This window comes from Achroia grisella, unplaced genomic scaffold (genome assembly GCF_030625045.1).
Source record: "Achroia grisella isolate CSIRO2021 unplaced genomic scaffold, CSIRO_AGI_Agris_v1 utg782, whole genome shotgun sequence".
Lineage (NCBI taxonomy): Eukaryota > Metazoa > Arthropoda > Insecta > Lepidoptera > Pyralidae > Achroia > Achroia grisella.
Window position 1 is genome coordinate 4,716,133 of NW_026713022.1, and position 16,879 is coordinate 4,733,011.

Sequence of the window (16,879 nt, forward strand, 5' to 3'; positions counted from 1 at the left end):
TAAAGTTTGTAAGTATGGATGGATAGATGAATAGACGGATGTTTGTGACTCTTTTACATAAAAACTACTCAATGGATTTTGATGAAACTTTACAGTGACATAGCTTATATATCAGATTAGTATATAGGCTATACATTTTACACACACACACACACACAGCTAGTATTAAACATTTAAATAGACGGTATTTCATAAATAGATATTCATATCTCATTATAATTAATATTATAAACGCGAAATTTGTGAAAATTGGTGTTTGTTACTTTGTACTTTCACGCAAAAACTACTGAATGGATTTGGATGAAATTTTATAATGATATATATACATCAGAATAACATATAGACTAGAAATTTCACGCAGATGAAACTGCGGGCACAGCTAATATCAAATAAGTCATCAATCAAGTAGTAACTTTACTTGATTATATAAAAAATAGTGTCGTGATGACTGCCATCCCTATGAACGCCAGTCGTCTAATCTTGCTAATTGACAGAAGCTATTGTAGCGCAATCCTCTCATTTCTTGTTTCTTACAAATGCTCCTCGTGATCTCACACGCGAGGGATGCTGTGGAACTATTCCGAGAGGCGGTTTCATTAATCAATAGAACACTAATGGAGGAAAAACGTTCCCCAATCTATACATACAATAAAAATGTAACTTATCGCTGTCTGTACATGAAAGAATTTGAGAAAAAAGTATGGAAGCTGAAGGAATGAGTTTTGAAGAATTTTTGTCTTAATGTTTATATAGAAAGAAAGAAATATTTATTTGGTGCGTACAAAACAATTATAGAACGTATTACAAAAATTATAATTGATTATTTGAAAAATACAGCTGCGACCAAATTGGATTCCACTCAGTAATGCCCAAAGGCTGATTTTCAGTGGAACCTTGTAGTGTTTAATTCAAAATATATAAATTGTGAATCTACTGCTGCCTGCGTGAACGTGCGCTGTGGATGCTCCTGATAAGGTGTAAGTTTAAGCTATGATAATGTATGGATAAAATACATAGGTAAAATAATACTGTACGGACAGTTATACAGAAGAAATTTGATTATCTAATAGAAATTTCTTAAGTTTTAGTTTAAATGTATCTTAATAATATTATAAACGTGAAAGTTTATGAATATCGATGGATGTTTGTTACTTTCACGCAAAAATTACTGGACGGATTTCGATGAAACTTTACAGTAATATAGCTTATACATCAGAATGACACATAGGCTATAAACTTCATGCATAATTATAGTATATACATATATGTATACAAGTAACGTTGTATGTGTGTGTGCGAACCCGTAATGATATCAAATCTGCGATGCAGGAATAAATCACCAGGAATTTAACATGATGGTTTCTAAGGCGAGCCGCATGGATATCAACCTGATATGGTATTAATCCCCATTACTAACAATCCACTTCTACACACAACAGGCGTGTTTATATACATATTTACATATATATATACATTATACATATTAACCATATTTCTTCTAAAAGTTCAAATGACACATGATTATTGACACCATTGCTAGCAATGCACCATGTCAGGTTGACCTCCACGCGGTTCCCCCTGGAAACCATCGTGATAAATTCTTGGTGAACTAACCTGACCTCATGTTCATCTTATCATCCTCTACTCGTGCCCCGCCAGCGTAGACGTCAGCGCAGGATGGCAACATTCCATTATCATCCATAAAAAAATAACACATGATATACATATATAAGCACAAAGTCATATGCTTAACTAGTATAGAACTTCATAATTGGCTTTAAATATAATTTTCTACATCAAAGACATGAACCTCTGCTTTAATATTCCATATATATTATAGTGTAAACGAGTTTAGTAGAATGTCACGACTTGAAGACGTATAATACAAGGTATGATAGTCTACGTACTTTTAAAACATATAGAAATTAAATATTTAATTGAAGTGTACAAAAAGTTTATTTAAATTAATATTAATAAATAATAAAACATGTGATATCTTGGATTCTGTAAACACAAAACGGAAAATAACAATCGAATTGAAATTCTCCGGATGAAATCAGATGAAAACAATGTGGTAAAATGAAATTAAATTAAATTAATATATATTATATAATTCAAAACGTTACTCTGCATATTGAAACATATAGAAATCGTGACGAAATAAAATAACATAACACCTATCGAATATCAAAATCCGTTTAAATTTTGTAGAGTTTATTGAAGTATAGCCTTATATATCTATAATAATCATAGATAACAAACTCTACAAAACTTATTTCAAACAATGAAATTTTGAAGTAAAACAAGTTTTTATTGTTGATGAAGCCGAGGTATCTGATGTACCTGATGAGTGAGAGAGAGGTTACGAGGGCTTTGTTAGGAAAAATACGGCAACGGGTACTAGTATGAGAGCAGCTATAAAAAAAGTGTTAAAAAAAAATATTATCAAGGAGTTCGCTTCATTTGATTTTATTCTTTGTTATTTATGACCAACAGACAGAAAAGATTAATCAACTATTGTACATCTATATAAAATGGGTATTATACAGTCTATACGCAAGTTTGGGCTAGATTATTGTGATCTGCCAACCATGGTGTGGAATATAGGTGTGATGCTCCGATTAGTCACACTCAACGTGGACCCTCGACATAAAAAAGGCAGGTAAACTAAAATTACGACAGCCTAAACTGAGCAGTTAAGTATTTGAACCCCAAGCAGTGCCCTTAGACTCAAGTAGTATCTGTCAGACAAAATCAAATTCACAATATCTTTATTCATGTAGATCCATTACAGACATTTATGACAACTCTAATTAATGTCTATATGAGGGATGTTAGGGAGCTCCATAACCGAAACTATCGGATATCCGATATAAAGAAATATTCGTAACCGTAACCGAATCCGAAATAAAAGGTTCGGGTAATATCGGATAGGGGCGGAGCCTAATTGAGACACGTTATGTAACCATTTTATTATCTATTTGTATTTTAGTTTTAATATTCTTTAAAAAATTAATATCCGTAACCGAAATTATCCTCAACTAACGGATAATCCGAAATAATTTCATATCCGCATCCGTATCCGTATCCGGTATAATAATCATTCCTATATCCGAAACCTATCCGTATCCGAAATTTCATATCCATAACATCCCTAGTCTATATATGTGGTCCTACCAGGAGGCTTCTGCTTTTCTGGGAGAAGCTTGGCTGGCTACTTTAGTAGTCTCGGCTCTACACGCACAACGGCCCAGATGAGAGGATAAATGTGGAGACTAAAGTCCATATTACATTACATTAGGGATACCCTTACGCTAGCTAACACATACTAGCTAATACATCTAGGAACAAATCTTAAGTCTAATCTTACGTTACAAAGACAATAAACAAATTAAATTAAATTATAGCGGGCCATGCTTTGTCATGATACTTAGTGTTATTCTGATCATACTTCGGGTCATTTCTAATCTTATACCTACATATATAAAATTCTCGCATCACAATGTTAGTTACCCTACTCCTCCGAAACGGCTTGACTGATTTTTATGAAATTTTATATGCATATTCAGTGGAACTGAGAATCGTCTACTATCTATTTTTCATACCCCTAAGAGATAAAGATTTTTTTTTCAAATTTGACATTAAAAATACATACAACCCTAAATTTTCACTCTTCTATCACTAACCCCTATTTTTTAATAGCGATTTTAATTTATATTTTAAACAATGTTTGCAGGGTCAGCTAGTATCTAATATAATAATTATTAATAATCATAGCAAGACTTCGCTATAGTACGACATTGATCTAGCGGTATAGCACACCGTTTTACTTTCGTTAGTCGCGGGTTTGGTTCCTCGTACGGTATAAACACAGTTGTATCACTACTCAATGAATTCTCAATCAGTATGATTGAGAATTCAAGAGCTGAGTTTCTTGTCCTTAGCTCGAAAGCTCTCCGAACTGATGGTAGATTTGACAAATAATAAGAGTCTGTAATAGACCTACATGAATAAAGATATTTTGAATACCTAATGTATCCGTACATAGTAATTATAATCAGTGACATTATTAACAACATATACAATGTAAGAAATGAGTAACCGATAAATATGAACCAATCAATCAAATAATATATTGTTATTGTTATATCTGCAGGTATCTCGCTAAACTCACACTTTCTCATCTATACAAATAATATTGAAGTGTCTGTTTGTCACTAAATATATATAACAATACAGTAATATTTATTTTCGGATATAGGAATGATTATTATACCGGATACGGATACGGATACGGATATGAAATATTTTCGGTTACGGATGTAATTTTTTTAAGGAATTTCATAAGTAAAATAGAAATAGCTAATAAAATAGTTACATATCGTGTTTTTATTAGGATCCGCTTCTATCCGATATTATCCGTAGCTTTTATTTCGGATTCGGTTACGAATAAGTTTTTTTATCGCATATCCGATAGTTTCGGTTACGGTTACGGAGCTCTCTAACATTCCTAGTATCGTACCGTATATATATTCATATGCATGTAGTAAAAAACAGTCATTTCAATATTACAAACAGACAAGTAATAAACTATTACTAATATAAATAAATGATAAAATATGTCAGTAAATTATGTATTTACTACAGATTGGCTCAATTATAATTTGACAGCCTCGGCGGTCCGGTAGTTTAGCACAACGCCTTACTTCCGATGGTCGCAGGTTAGATTCCTCGCAAAGTACAATTCTCACAAACATTTATATTCACGAGTATGATTGTTTGTATCGGTCTGGTTGTTTTCTATGTCTATTAGGTATTTACAAAAAAACAAGAATCTACGTATTTTAGGTTCTTAGTTGCACAATTAAGTAATGTAAATTGGATACTAAGATAAGAATAGAAATTTCCATTACATTAGCTACATAATAAATCACTTAAATCTTATATATAAAATTCTCGTGTCACAGTTTTCGTTCCCATACTCCTCCTCCTCCGGCTTGACCGATTCTCATGAAATTTTGTGAGCGTATTGAGTAGGTCTGAGAATCGGCCAACATCTATTTTTCATCCGTATATATATGTTGCATGTAGTAAAAAACAGTAAATTTTTTTTAATTTCAGACATAATGAATAAAAATAAAATTTAATGTCTATTTTTTTATGATACAACATAAAAAATACATACAATTCTAAATTTTCACCCTTCTATCATCAACCCCTCTTTTTTTATAGCGTTATTAATTTATATGGCAAAACAACGTTTGCCGGGACAGTTAGTATTTATATGTATATTACAATTACATATGTGTTACTCAAAATATTTGAATATAATATTAGAATCTATATATTGATCTGTTGTCTAGTACCCATAACACAAGCTCTGCTTAACTCGGGACTAGATGGCGCTGTATATATTGTCCAGGGTTATTATTGTAAGTATACAATATACATATACTAACTGGTAAAAATAGTCTAACTAAATTTCAATTTATTTTGCAGGAATTCCAATTATTTTCTACATAATAACGTTCCTAACAGCCTGCTCTTTCTATTATGCATATTTGATCTCTTCCCTTTGGTTTCTATTCGTGAGAACCAGAGAGACTAAGAACATGGTTTTGGGCATGGTGGGCTTTTCTATATCTCTGTGTAGTGAAATAGGACCTACTAAACTTTTCTTCTTAATAATGAACAGGTTGGTATCTTCTAAATTCAATTAAATTAGAATAGAGACATAATATTTCTACCTTGACTTGCATTAAAATCTTAGAAAGCAGTAAGTAGCAGTCGTCCGAAAGTGCCCCAACTTCTATAACATACGCGAAGAAAGTTGTGTGTAATAAAATTTACGACACAGAAACAGACTGCTTCTTGCATCTTCCTCGTGATGTCCGTAGTGCTATTCATGTATATATATATCTAAATATATATAACTCAAAGGTGACTGACGTAGTGATCTATTAACGCACAGCCCAAACCACTGGATCGGATCGGACTGAAACTTGGCATGCAGGTAGATGTTATGACGCAGGCATCCGCTAAGAAAGGATTTTGATTAATTCTACCCCCAAGGGCATAAAATAGGGGATGAAAGTTTGTATGAAACTTTGTCAATTTTAAACCGATCGGGCTGAGACTTTGCATGCATAAATCTTCTATGACGTAGGCATCCCCTAAGAAAGGATTTTGATAAATTCCACCCCTAAGGGGATAAATTAACGCGAGCGAAGCCGCGGGCAAAAGCTAGTATATGTATATATATATATAGACCAGTGGTTCCCAATTAGTTTTTGCTGCTTACCACTTCAAAAAAGACCCCAAACCTTGCGTACCCCTCATTGTAGCAATGACACTAATATTACAAATGTGAAAGTTTTGTGTATGTTTGTTTTACTGATAGCTCCACGTACCCCTTGATGCAACTTCACGTACCCCTGGGGGTACGCGTACCACTAATTGGTAACACACCTACCATCAGATTGGCTGCATTCAAATTTATGTTTTTAGAGCAGGAATCGAAAATCTTTCAAACTATTAGTTACACTTATGAGTCTGTAGATGTATTTAGAAATAATATACATATAACTATATGAATTATATATTTTTATTCGGCTTCGCACTTGTGCATTACAAATCTTTTAATTTCTAAACATTTCTGTACTACAATATGTGTGTATTATACATATAAACATACCTCTTGAATCACTCTATCTATTGCTGAAAACTGCTTTAAAATCCTTTGCGTAAAATATCTAACTGTACATATGGGGGGAGAGACTATATTTTATACTATGTCAAGAAGAATACTATATCTAACATAAGTCAAGTACAAGTATATAAGTATAAGTTCTACTTAGTTTGGAGCTAGTTATCGTTTTATACAATGTATAATAATTCTACTATGTTTCATTCTTTATTTATTACAGAAAAGAAATAAGGACCTTAATTGGGAAGTGTCTAGAACTTGACTCGCATGTTATACCCGGTAGCCGGTTTCATAAAAATCTTATGAAGAAAATGAGAAACGTAAAAAAACGCTATATGTTTTTCTGGACCGTGGTCACGTGTAACGGTCTACTTTACATAATTCGACCCATCTTCTTGTCTGGACGGCACTCGTTGGATGACAACTTTGTTTATTATGGTAACTATAATTAAATATGTAGAATAAAAATACATCACAAGAAGAAAGAGCAATAAACTTGCGTGTTGCTCTTTTAAATAATTTAGTTGCAACTTAATATTTTTAAGTTGAAATATTAGAAAACAATAATCTAGCATTATTAACTAAACACAGACCTATAGATACACATTCCAACTGTATCAATGAAGAAAAACGTTGAAAGTGCACCACAAACAACTTTATTTATGGTGTAGTTAATGTATATATACGATGCCTTTTTTAACGAGGCAAAATGTTTGATACATAGCTTTTATGAATAGTAGATACTGTAGGATTTTTAGCCACTAAAACCCCCGTGTGTTCCACTTACGCGATTAGTCGACGGTGCGAATGCACTTTCGCAATCGTCCGCACGCCGGCCGCGGATCTCCAACGTTGGAGCCGCCTGAATGTGGGAACTCAAATCACTCTGCTCCCAAACTCCACGTATAACACATCTCCTCCTTTTTTTCTACCTAATCTAATGCTACTACCGCAGCTGGAATTTACAACTTCACCGAACGATATGGAGCGAGTGCAGATGGCACTCCAAACTCGCGTAAGGACTTATGGAGCAGCTGAAGACCAACTCCTACCTGACGGATACGATCCTAGGAGCTTTGGATACAGCTACGACGCTTATCACGTTCCATCAGATAGACTGTTGTTGTTGTTATTCCCCTTACTTTACTTTCGAATGTAATTAAGTACTGATTTTTGGTTCTCTGACTAAATTTAGATTCAAATTTCCTAGATCAATTTTATGACGAAAATAATTTATAATATTGATAAAAACTGAAGTAACTAGCCTAACTGAACCTTAGGGAGATCGTTACAAAATTATCAATTATATAAGGGACCGTAAATATGCTACATGAATAATTTTTTTTTTAACATTAACATAGTCACTCACATTATGATCCAAAATATAATTTTCAGGTCTGGAGCCGATTTTGGAAACACCCAACTATGAGATCAGCTACATAATTGGTACAACATCTACAATATACGTGTTGCATCTTACAACAAACATCACTGGATTACTCATAACATTAACTGGTTACGCGGAATCACAAATTATTAGTTTAGGCGAAGAATTTCAAGAGCTTTGGAACGACGCTGAGAAACACTACCAAGAAATTGCTAGAACTAATGATGCACCAGAAACAACAAATGATGAGAGGGCAATAAATATAAAGAATGAATATATTAAAAGACAATTACACCACCTGATTAATATGCATATTGCTACCACACAAATTTTGCGTGATACAGAACTTGTATTCAGAGGTGCTCTTGCAGCGGAATTTGTTCTTCTAATACTGAGTTTAATAGCTGAACTTCTTGGTGGTTTGAACAATACATACTTGCAGGTTGTTTACGGGTTCATCATAGTAGGAATGGATTGCCTCGCGGGTCAGAGGATCATGGATGCAGGTGTGACTTTCCAAAAGTCAGTTTATGAATGCAACTGGGAAAATTTCAATGCTAGAAACATGAAAACTATTTGGATGATCATTTTGAATTCTCAAAAACCGTTGAATTTATCAGCTGGAGGTCTTGCTATGTTAAATTTGGGCATTTTAATGACTTTTGCTCGGTCTATATATTCCGCTTATACCGCTTTTAGCTCACGTGTTAGTCATTAATTGACTGATATTCTTTACATACAATCAAAGGCTTACATGGATCCAACCATCCTATATTTTATGCATCTAATGTTCCTTTTTTCGTATTCCATTGGCTTGTTCATTATGATCATCTGTGATCACTATTTATTCAATAAGAGATACATTAGCTTCTAAAACAATCATATCTAAATTTATATAAACTCAGTCATAATTTTCTGTGCTAATGTATTAGTAAATTAAAAATTTCTTGCAAATCAATTGTCTTTTTTATAATGTCGAATTTGCCTGCTCAATTGCTCCATAATACTTTCCTAACTAATGTAAATAACCTTTTTTGTAAGTTTTTATATTTCTTTAATTTTTTTATACAAAGTACAAAATTTGGTCCATGTAGGATTATTCACAATTGGTATTATATAAAAAAATCATGAATGATAACAATTACAGTCATAGTTATAGAGTATATATACCTACAAGCACAGAGAAAATAATATTACATACCTATAAGCAAAAACCCCCGGCTAAAAGCCCTAGTACCTACAACTAGGTAAATATATTAATAAGTCTTAACATTCTTTATAATTACCCCAATCAAAGTTTCTAGATCAAAGAAACAATTATGCTATCCTTTAGTTTTTATTAATTCAGTTATTTGTCTAATTTTATTACACTATTTATAATTTAACTACAAGGCAAACCTTTTTGGATATCCGTCAACATCACATACAATGGTTGGTCGTCGGTAGTTAACTTAACACTGCGAAGAGGTAATGCATCTGTTGTATTAAAAGGTGAGATTAGATTAACAATAACAGTAGTAAAAATATTCATACATATGTATTACTTAAAACTGCACACGGCTTCTCCTAGTGCGGCATCTAATCTGCCAACTGCTTGTTTACCTTCCACCAACTGGAGTATTGGGGGAAATAAAATTATTAGTAGAATTATTAGTAGGTGAAGCAATTACTCCATCTCCAGCTATATACCAAATTAGGTTGGCCTCCATCTGGAAATCATCATGATAAATTCTTGATAATCACGATGGGCCAAGTTACGTGGTCATCCTACACTGGTACCCTGCCAGCGTAAACTGTAAAAGTTAGTGCAGGCGGATGCATAATCATTCATTAAAAAACTGGGAATGTAGTACCAGTAACAAGTCAAACTAATTAATATTATAATAATCATATTATTTCTTAAAAGCAACTTCTTTTCTCTCTATATTTTTAGAAAATGAATAATTTTTACTGGCATATTGTATTTTTACTTTTTCTATGCAATACAGTAAAGTAAGTTTCATTCAACAACTGCCAGTACTTATACCAGTATTTATATATATATATCAGTGTATCTTCAAAAAAAGTAGGTAGATGGTATGACTGGTGACAAACATTTACTAACCCTTTTTGTTGGAGGGGAAATTTTCCAAACAGAATCGCCTTTATGAGAATATGCTGATTAATACCATGGAAGTTTTACTCCCTAAAGCCTTCCAGTATTCTTCTATACTATGTTTATTCGCAGGCGTCACGGGGTCTCTTTTCACATTCGCCCGCATCGCCAGCCGGGGACTTTCTAACCCTGATGTTTTTATAAGTTTTATATAAGTGATTACTTATAATTATCAGGCAAGAATTATTGCTTAATGAATTTATATTGTTTTGTTAAATTCCGCTACGGTTAGCATGTATGTATGACACCAAAATATTTAATGCGGAAACCTGACCTCTACTACTGGAAGCGTTATGACTTTCCCTACTAATGACCAACTTCGGACAATTCCGGAATTAAATAAAACAATATAAAGCCTTCTCCAATAAAAGTAATAAAAAGGACTCTCGCAAAATAATCTGTAAATAGATAAAATAGTCTAGAATTAGTTACTTGACTGCCATCTTGTGTAAATTTATGATCAATGACTCCATTTTTCCGAGTCTTGTGTCTTATATTTAGAAATTGGAACTGAATAGTTTTTCTTAAGTAGGTATATAAGATATTTTTGCATTAAGAGAACCAAAAACAAATGTATAAAAGGAGAGTAAGCTTAGATATGACGGTCGATAGAGGTCAATGGAAGAAGAAGACATTAATAATGGGATGAAGGAAAGTTGATATTTTTTTTGCCTTTAGACAACAAAATTTATTTGTAATATTAATAAATTATAGAACTTTCAATTATCTACTGACCTAATAGTTTTCGGATCAAGAAATGGGTGTAATTACTATGATACGCAAGTTCGGACTGGAGTATTGTGATCTGCCAACAATGGTTTGGAATGTCGCCGTCATGCTCAGAGCTACAACACTCAACGTCGACCCGAGGCATACAAAAGGTATGTGGTAATTATATACCAAAAGGAGAGAGTTAAGTTATATTATACACTAAGTGTTACCCGTGACTTCATCTGCGAGGAATTTCCCGGTCTTTTTTAATACATACAATTTTAAATAAATAGGAGTAGGCTAAGTTACTAATATTAACTATCTACGACGTAAAGTTCCGTCAAAATCAGGAGGGCCGTTTCTGGGATTAGCAAAACAGATGGACAGACATAATTTTTTTTTATATATAGTATATATATATGAATGACTGTTTCCACTTACCAGCTTATTGTTTCTCGTTTTTAGTTGCAAAAAATTCTTACGAGCCCATACAATTCATTTATAATAATTATATTTAGCAATACTAATAGAAAACTAACTACCCTCATAACGTATATTAAATATAGGACAATAGGATCACTGATGATTCTATATTTTTCTAAATCAAAATCAAAAATCATTTATTAGGACATTTTAACCGCTAATGAACGTAATTCTTTTTGTATCAATAATTTTTCCCTTACTGTCCAGTTCAATATACAAATTCAATTGAGAAGAACTGCCAAGAAACTCAATTAAATTCCTTTAAGTAAGTCTTAAGCAATGTACGCCATATAGGTCGTCATGTAGGATTTTCTGTTTGCTACTTTAGAATCGGTCCGAGTAATCTTATAAAGTCAACAAGGAATGAGGTCGCTCCTCTATCCTTGTGAAGGTAAAGGGACACGTTTCAATGTCAATGTTTCTGACTTGATTAATTTGTAGTATTTGTATGGCTCCCTGATAGATTAAATTGTAATATATTGGTTACTAAATACCTAGCACAATAGGTAAGGTTAGTCAAGCTAAAGAGGAAACGCCACTACACATCCTATGTGGTTGTAGCCCACTTAAGCATAAACGAAATATCTCCTTTGGAAAGTAAGTAAATAAATACACTATTCTGAAGAGATAAACACCATCGCACCTAAGAATATCCTTCAATTTTTGTCCATGACGGGTCTATGTAGCAAAACTTTGAAAAAGGGCGAGCACAATATATTTATGCAGATCACAGTGCTACAGGTCTTAGCACCTGATAATAGCCCAAAATCTATAATAAAAAAATAGGGTTAACCCCTTAACCCTATTTTTAAATAAATAAGGTTAATAGGTTAAGGATATACTAAGTCGCTACTAATTCACTGTAACATATTACTTGTTACTCTCTCTTAGATATCTCTACTATGTCTCTTACAGTGATTTCATGATTGTTTGTTTTGGTACGGGTATTTTCTATGTACACAAGCTCTGCTTAGCTTAGAATTAAAAGGAGCTATGTAAATTTTCTAGGGATATTTGTAGTTATATATGGGGATATAATAATTAGTGCAGATCATTAAACATTGTCATGAATTACACTACTAGAATATAGTACATACTCGCTGATAATAATATGAGCGAGAGCTAGCCATTGGTAAAAGAATTTGTAAACTCGATCAAGATCTTTAAGTATATCTACATTATTGTTAACCTATCCTCTTTATATTTTTTTTTTGTAGGTATTCCAATTTTCCTCTATATGCTGACTCCAATATTCGTTTGCTGCTTCTGCTATGCATACTGCTTCTCGACCCTCTGGTATGTGTTCGTGAGAAGCAGAGAGACCAACGACGTGGTTGGTGCTATGGTGGTATTATCCGTCTCTGTCTGCACTGAGATAGCTCCCAGTAAACTATTCTTTTTAATTCTGAACAGGTTTGTTTTATATTATTACAAAACTGTTAATTAGGCTGAAAGCCTACCTGATATAAATGGATATAGAAATGATATCAAGAAATAAATATTATGACACTGCTGAAAATTAAGAACAATTCTAAAAACTTTCAATATAAGAGTAGCTTAATTAACAACGGTCCATTAAAGAGCTCTAGATGCCTTTAGACTACCGAAACTCTTTAACATTAGAAACTTAAACTAAAGAAAGACAAGTCAAGTACCTGGTAGTTATACTAGATAGTACACTTCTCTGGAATGAACATCTTGACTACAAAATTAACAAAAGCACAATTGCATTTTACGAATGCAAAAAGATGCTAGGAAACTAGTGGGGTATCTCACCAAACAACTCCGTGGCTGTACATATTAGTGATAAAACTAATCCTAGTTTATGAGGCCTTGGTTTGGTGGATGAAGACGAAACTAACGTTCACGATTAACAGGCTAAGGTGTTTTAAGAGGGCGCTGTGTGAATTGTCCTGGGTTATGATTATAATTATATACCTATTCTTTATTGCACTTTTAAATACAGTTCTAAACTTAAATATATACAGAGTAAGCAAAGGTGGACTTATCTCCAAAAGAGATCTCTACCAGTCAACCCAACAGTGTGGCATAGCTAGTAGTGAGTAGGTAACACATGTGCAATTAACAATATTATGTTGAAATGTCCAAAAGTTGAGAAAAATAAAACATTTAAAATTCAACAAATTAAATAATGTTCTAATTATATTATAATTATAATAAAATATACAATAATAAATAAAATAAACATTAATAAAAGTTATATATATATATATACATACATATATACAAATACATATACAATTACTATAGATATCTACATATATTACACAAAATACAAATAATAAAATACATGATGAAACTAATCATACTAAGGTCGATAAATAGTGCGATTTTAACCTTTTCTTAAAACAACCAATTGATGGACTTTCCTGTATCTGTACTGGTAGTTTGTTCCATAACCGAGCAGCGCGAAATGAAAAGGAATTTCCTAAGAATTGAGACTTGCCAAGTGGAAGTTTTAACATTTTGGAGTGGTTTTGGCAAAGACGTGTCGGTCCAGTAGGAGTAATTATTATAACTACTACGTATTACCTTTACGACAAATTAAATAGATATTAATTTTATACTTGTTACAGAAAAAAAATAAAAATCTTGGTTGGGAAATGCCTCGAACTTGACTCCCTGATGATACCTGAAAGCCGCTTTCATAAAAATGTATTAAAACAAATGAAAATAGTGAAAAAGCGATTCATATATTACGGATCATTGAATATAATAAATGCAATAATTTATTATAGTATGCCCTTTGTATTGCCTGGGCGACGGCCTTTAAACGAAACATTCCCATTTTATGGTCAGTATTACAATTACAAATAAGTAACTAGCAACTTCTTTTTACATAAAAAATATGCGGATCACTGTAGTGTAAGTGGGAAAGAGAAGGAAGGATTATGTCGTCTCTAGCGCACACTGCTGCCGTCATGCGGCCAACAGTATGAACAGCGAGTGAGAACAGTGTTGTGTCTCTGAGAGTTAATAATTAAGAAGACAGTACAGTAACGATTTTCAAGTTGATCTACCTACATCAATGATTCTGAGCCTACTATCAGAGACTATTAATAACTAAAATTATTAATTAGATTATTTGTTATTATTATTTCAGGTCTTGAGCCAGTTTTGGAAACACCATACTACGAGATTTCCTACATAGTTGGATTAATATCAACATTATATCCTATGCATATTACAATAAATATAACTGGATTACTAATAACATTAACCGGTTATACAGAATCACAAATGATCAGCCTCGGTTTGGAATTTCAAGAACTTTGGAACGACGCTACTAAGCATTACCATGAAGTTGTTTTAGTCGACGGTTCTGCATTAACAATAAATGATGAAAACGCAATAAAAAATGACTACATTAAGAAACAATTACACAGTATGATAAACATACACACAGCGAATATTGAAATTTTGCGTCAAACTGAACTTGTATTTAGAAGTGCTCTTGCAGCAGAATTCGTTCTTCTAATACTTAGCTTGATAGCTGAACTGCTTGGTGGTTTGGAAAATACATACATACAAATACCGTACGGGTTTTCTTTAATAGGAATGGATTGTCTCGTAGGACAAAGAGTGATGGATGCAGGCGTTGCTTTTGAAAAGGCAGTCTATGATAGTAAATGGGAAAATTTTAATGCTGAAAATATGAAAATGGTGTGGATGATTCTTATAAATGCTCAGAGACCTTTAAATTTATCGGCCGGAGGTCTGGCAATGTTAAATTTGGGTATCTTGATGACTTTCGCTAGATCTGTATATTCCGCTTACACCGCTTTCAGTTCTCATGTTAATCACTAAAATCGGTGCATAATTTGTATTTAGACAAATCAAGAGAAGTACATCGACAAAAGTAGATGACGTTATGTGACCTTGTAGAAATTTCCTTCAACTAATGTATTCGAATAAGTTTAGCACATTAAATATATTGAATAAAATTGTATTATCTTTTAAATCATTAGATAAATCGCACAGAAAAAATAAGTTATTATATTACCTTCCGCTACATAAGGCTGTAGGGATCACTATCCTTGAATGAAATGAAAATAATGACTTATATAAGAGGCAGAACGGTCCTATATAAATCATTGACTTATATTTCGTAAAATATTTGAGAACTCTTCTACAATTGCAAGAAGACGAAATTTAAACTTAATTAATAATCTTTTTCATTCAGAAGCAGCTTTCGATTTGTCTTGACCAACGCCAATAAATGATTTAATAAGAAACACGATCATTTAATTACCTACACAAGTAGACGACATAAGACACAAATTGAATATTTCTTAGTCAGGAGAAATAAAATCAATTGTGTCAAAGATTTTCTCTGATTCTCCTGACTAAGAAATATTGTAAGGTCCTACCGGGTTAGGATCTGATATCATAACATAGACTGCTGGTACTGTATGTTGTGATAATACAAAAGTCAGGGTTCAGTACAATAAAAACAAAAACCGATTATGCCCAGAGATGATATATGCTCAAGAGGAATGAGAACGCTATGAAATTTAGAAAACAAGTAAATGATATTATGATAGAAATTAATAATATGGAAGGAAAAACTATTAAAGGATATTGGAATGTAATAACGAATGAACTGAGAGGTATAGCAAAAAATATAGTTAGTGAAACAAAAGAGAGAAGAATGATAGAGAAAGACTCACGAAGAGACTGCCGAAATGGTGTAGGTAATGCTTCCAATCGGCCCTGATTTTCGGTACCTCGGTTCAGTTATTCATAACAATGCCTACATAGATCATGATGTAAGGCACAGCATTAGTACTGGATGGATAAAATGGCGACATTGAATGCCCTTGAAACAAAAGAGTAAAGTTTATAAATCTATCATAAGACCGTCCTTTCGTCCCTCCCCTTGTAACACATAATAATAATAATAATAATAATAATCTTAGGACAATACACACAGCGCCATCTAGACCCAAGTTAAGCTAGCTAAAGCTTGTGTTATGGGTACTAGATAACTGATACAAATACATAGATATTTTTTTTTGTAAATACATACATATTATATATAGAAAACACCCAAACCGATACAAACAATCATACTCATGAATACAAATGTTTGTGCCGTGCGAGGAATCGAACCCGCGACCATCGGTCGTAAAGCGGTGTACTAGACCGCTGGACCACCGAGGTCGTATGTAATAGAAATGCGAATGTTGAGATGGATATGTTGGGTAACCAGGAATTAAGGAACGTGTATATACGAGGAAGTTTGCATGTCTTGCGGAGGAGCGAAGATCATGTCTTAAAGAAAGTATATAATATGAACGTGGATGGATGAAAAGGGAGAGGACGACCAAAAAAGATGGATGGATGGATTGTATAAAAAATATACGAATAAAAAGAGAGTATGCTCGGATACGGACGGACTGATAGGGATCAGTGG

The 16,879-nt window shown here is 33.0% G+C and overlaps 2 protein-coding genes across 2 annotated transcripts; both read left to right on the top strand.

The window, feature by feature from the left end:
• The first annotated feature begins 2,534 nt into the window (after positions 1–2,534).
• Positions 2,535–8,811, top strand: LOC131851347 (uncharacterized). The gene is made up of 4 exons (XM_059201836.1): positions 2,535–2,658; positions 5,500–5,695; positions 6,927–7,144; positions 8,102–8,811. Exons 1-4 carry the CDS (start codon positions 2,535–2,537, stop codon positions 8,809–8,811), a joined length of 1,248 nt encoding a protein of 415 aa, XP_059057819.1.
• A 2,194-nt stretch (positions 8,812–11,005) lies between these two features.
• Positions 11,006–15,270, top strand: LOC131851384 (odorant receptor 67a-like). Its single transcript, XM_059201878.1, has 4 exons — positions 11,006–11,129; positions 12,660–12,855; positions 14,040–14,257; positions 14,567–15,270. The coding sequence occupies exons 1-4, from the start codon at positions 11,006–11,008 to the stop codon at positions 15,268–15,270; spliced, it is 1,242 nt and encodes a 413-aa protein (XP_059057861.1).
• Positions 15,271–16,879: the final 1,609 nt, after the last annotated feature.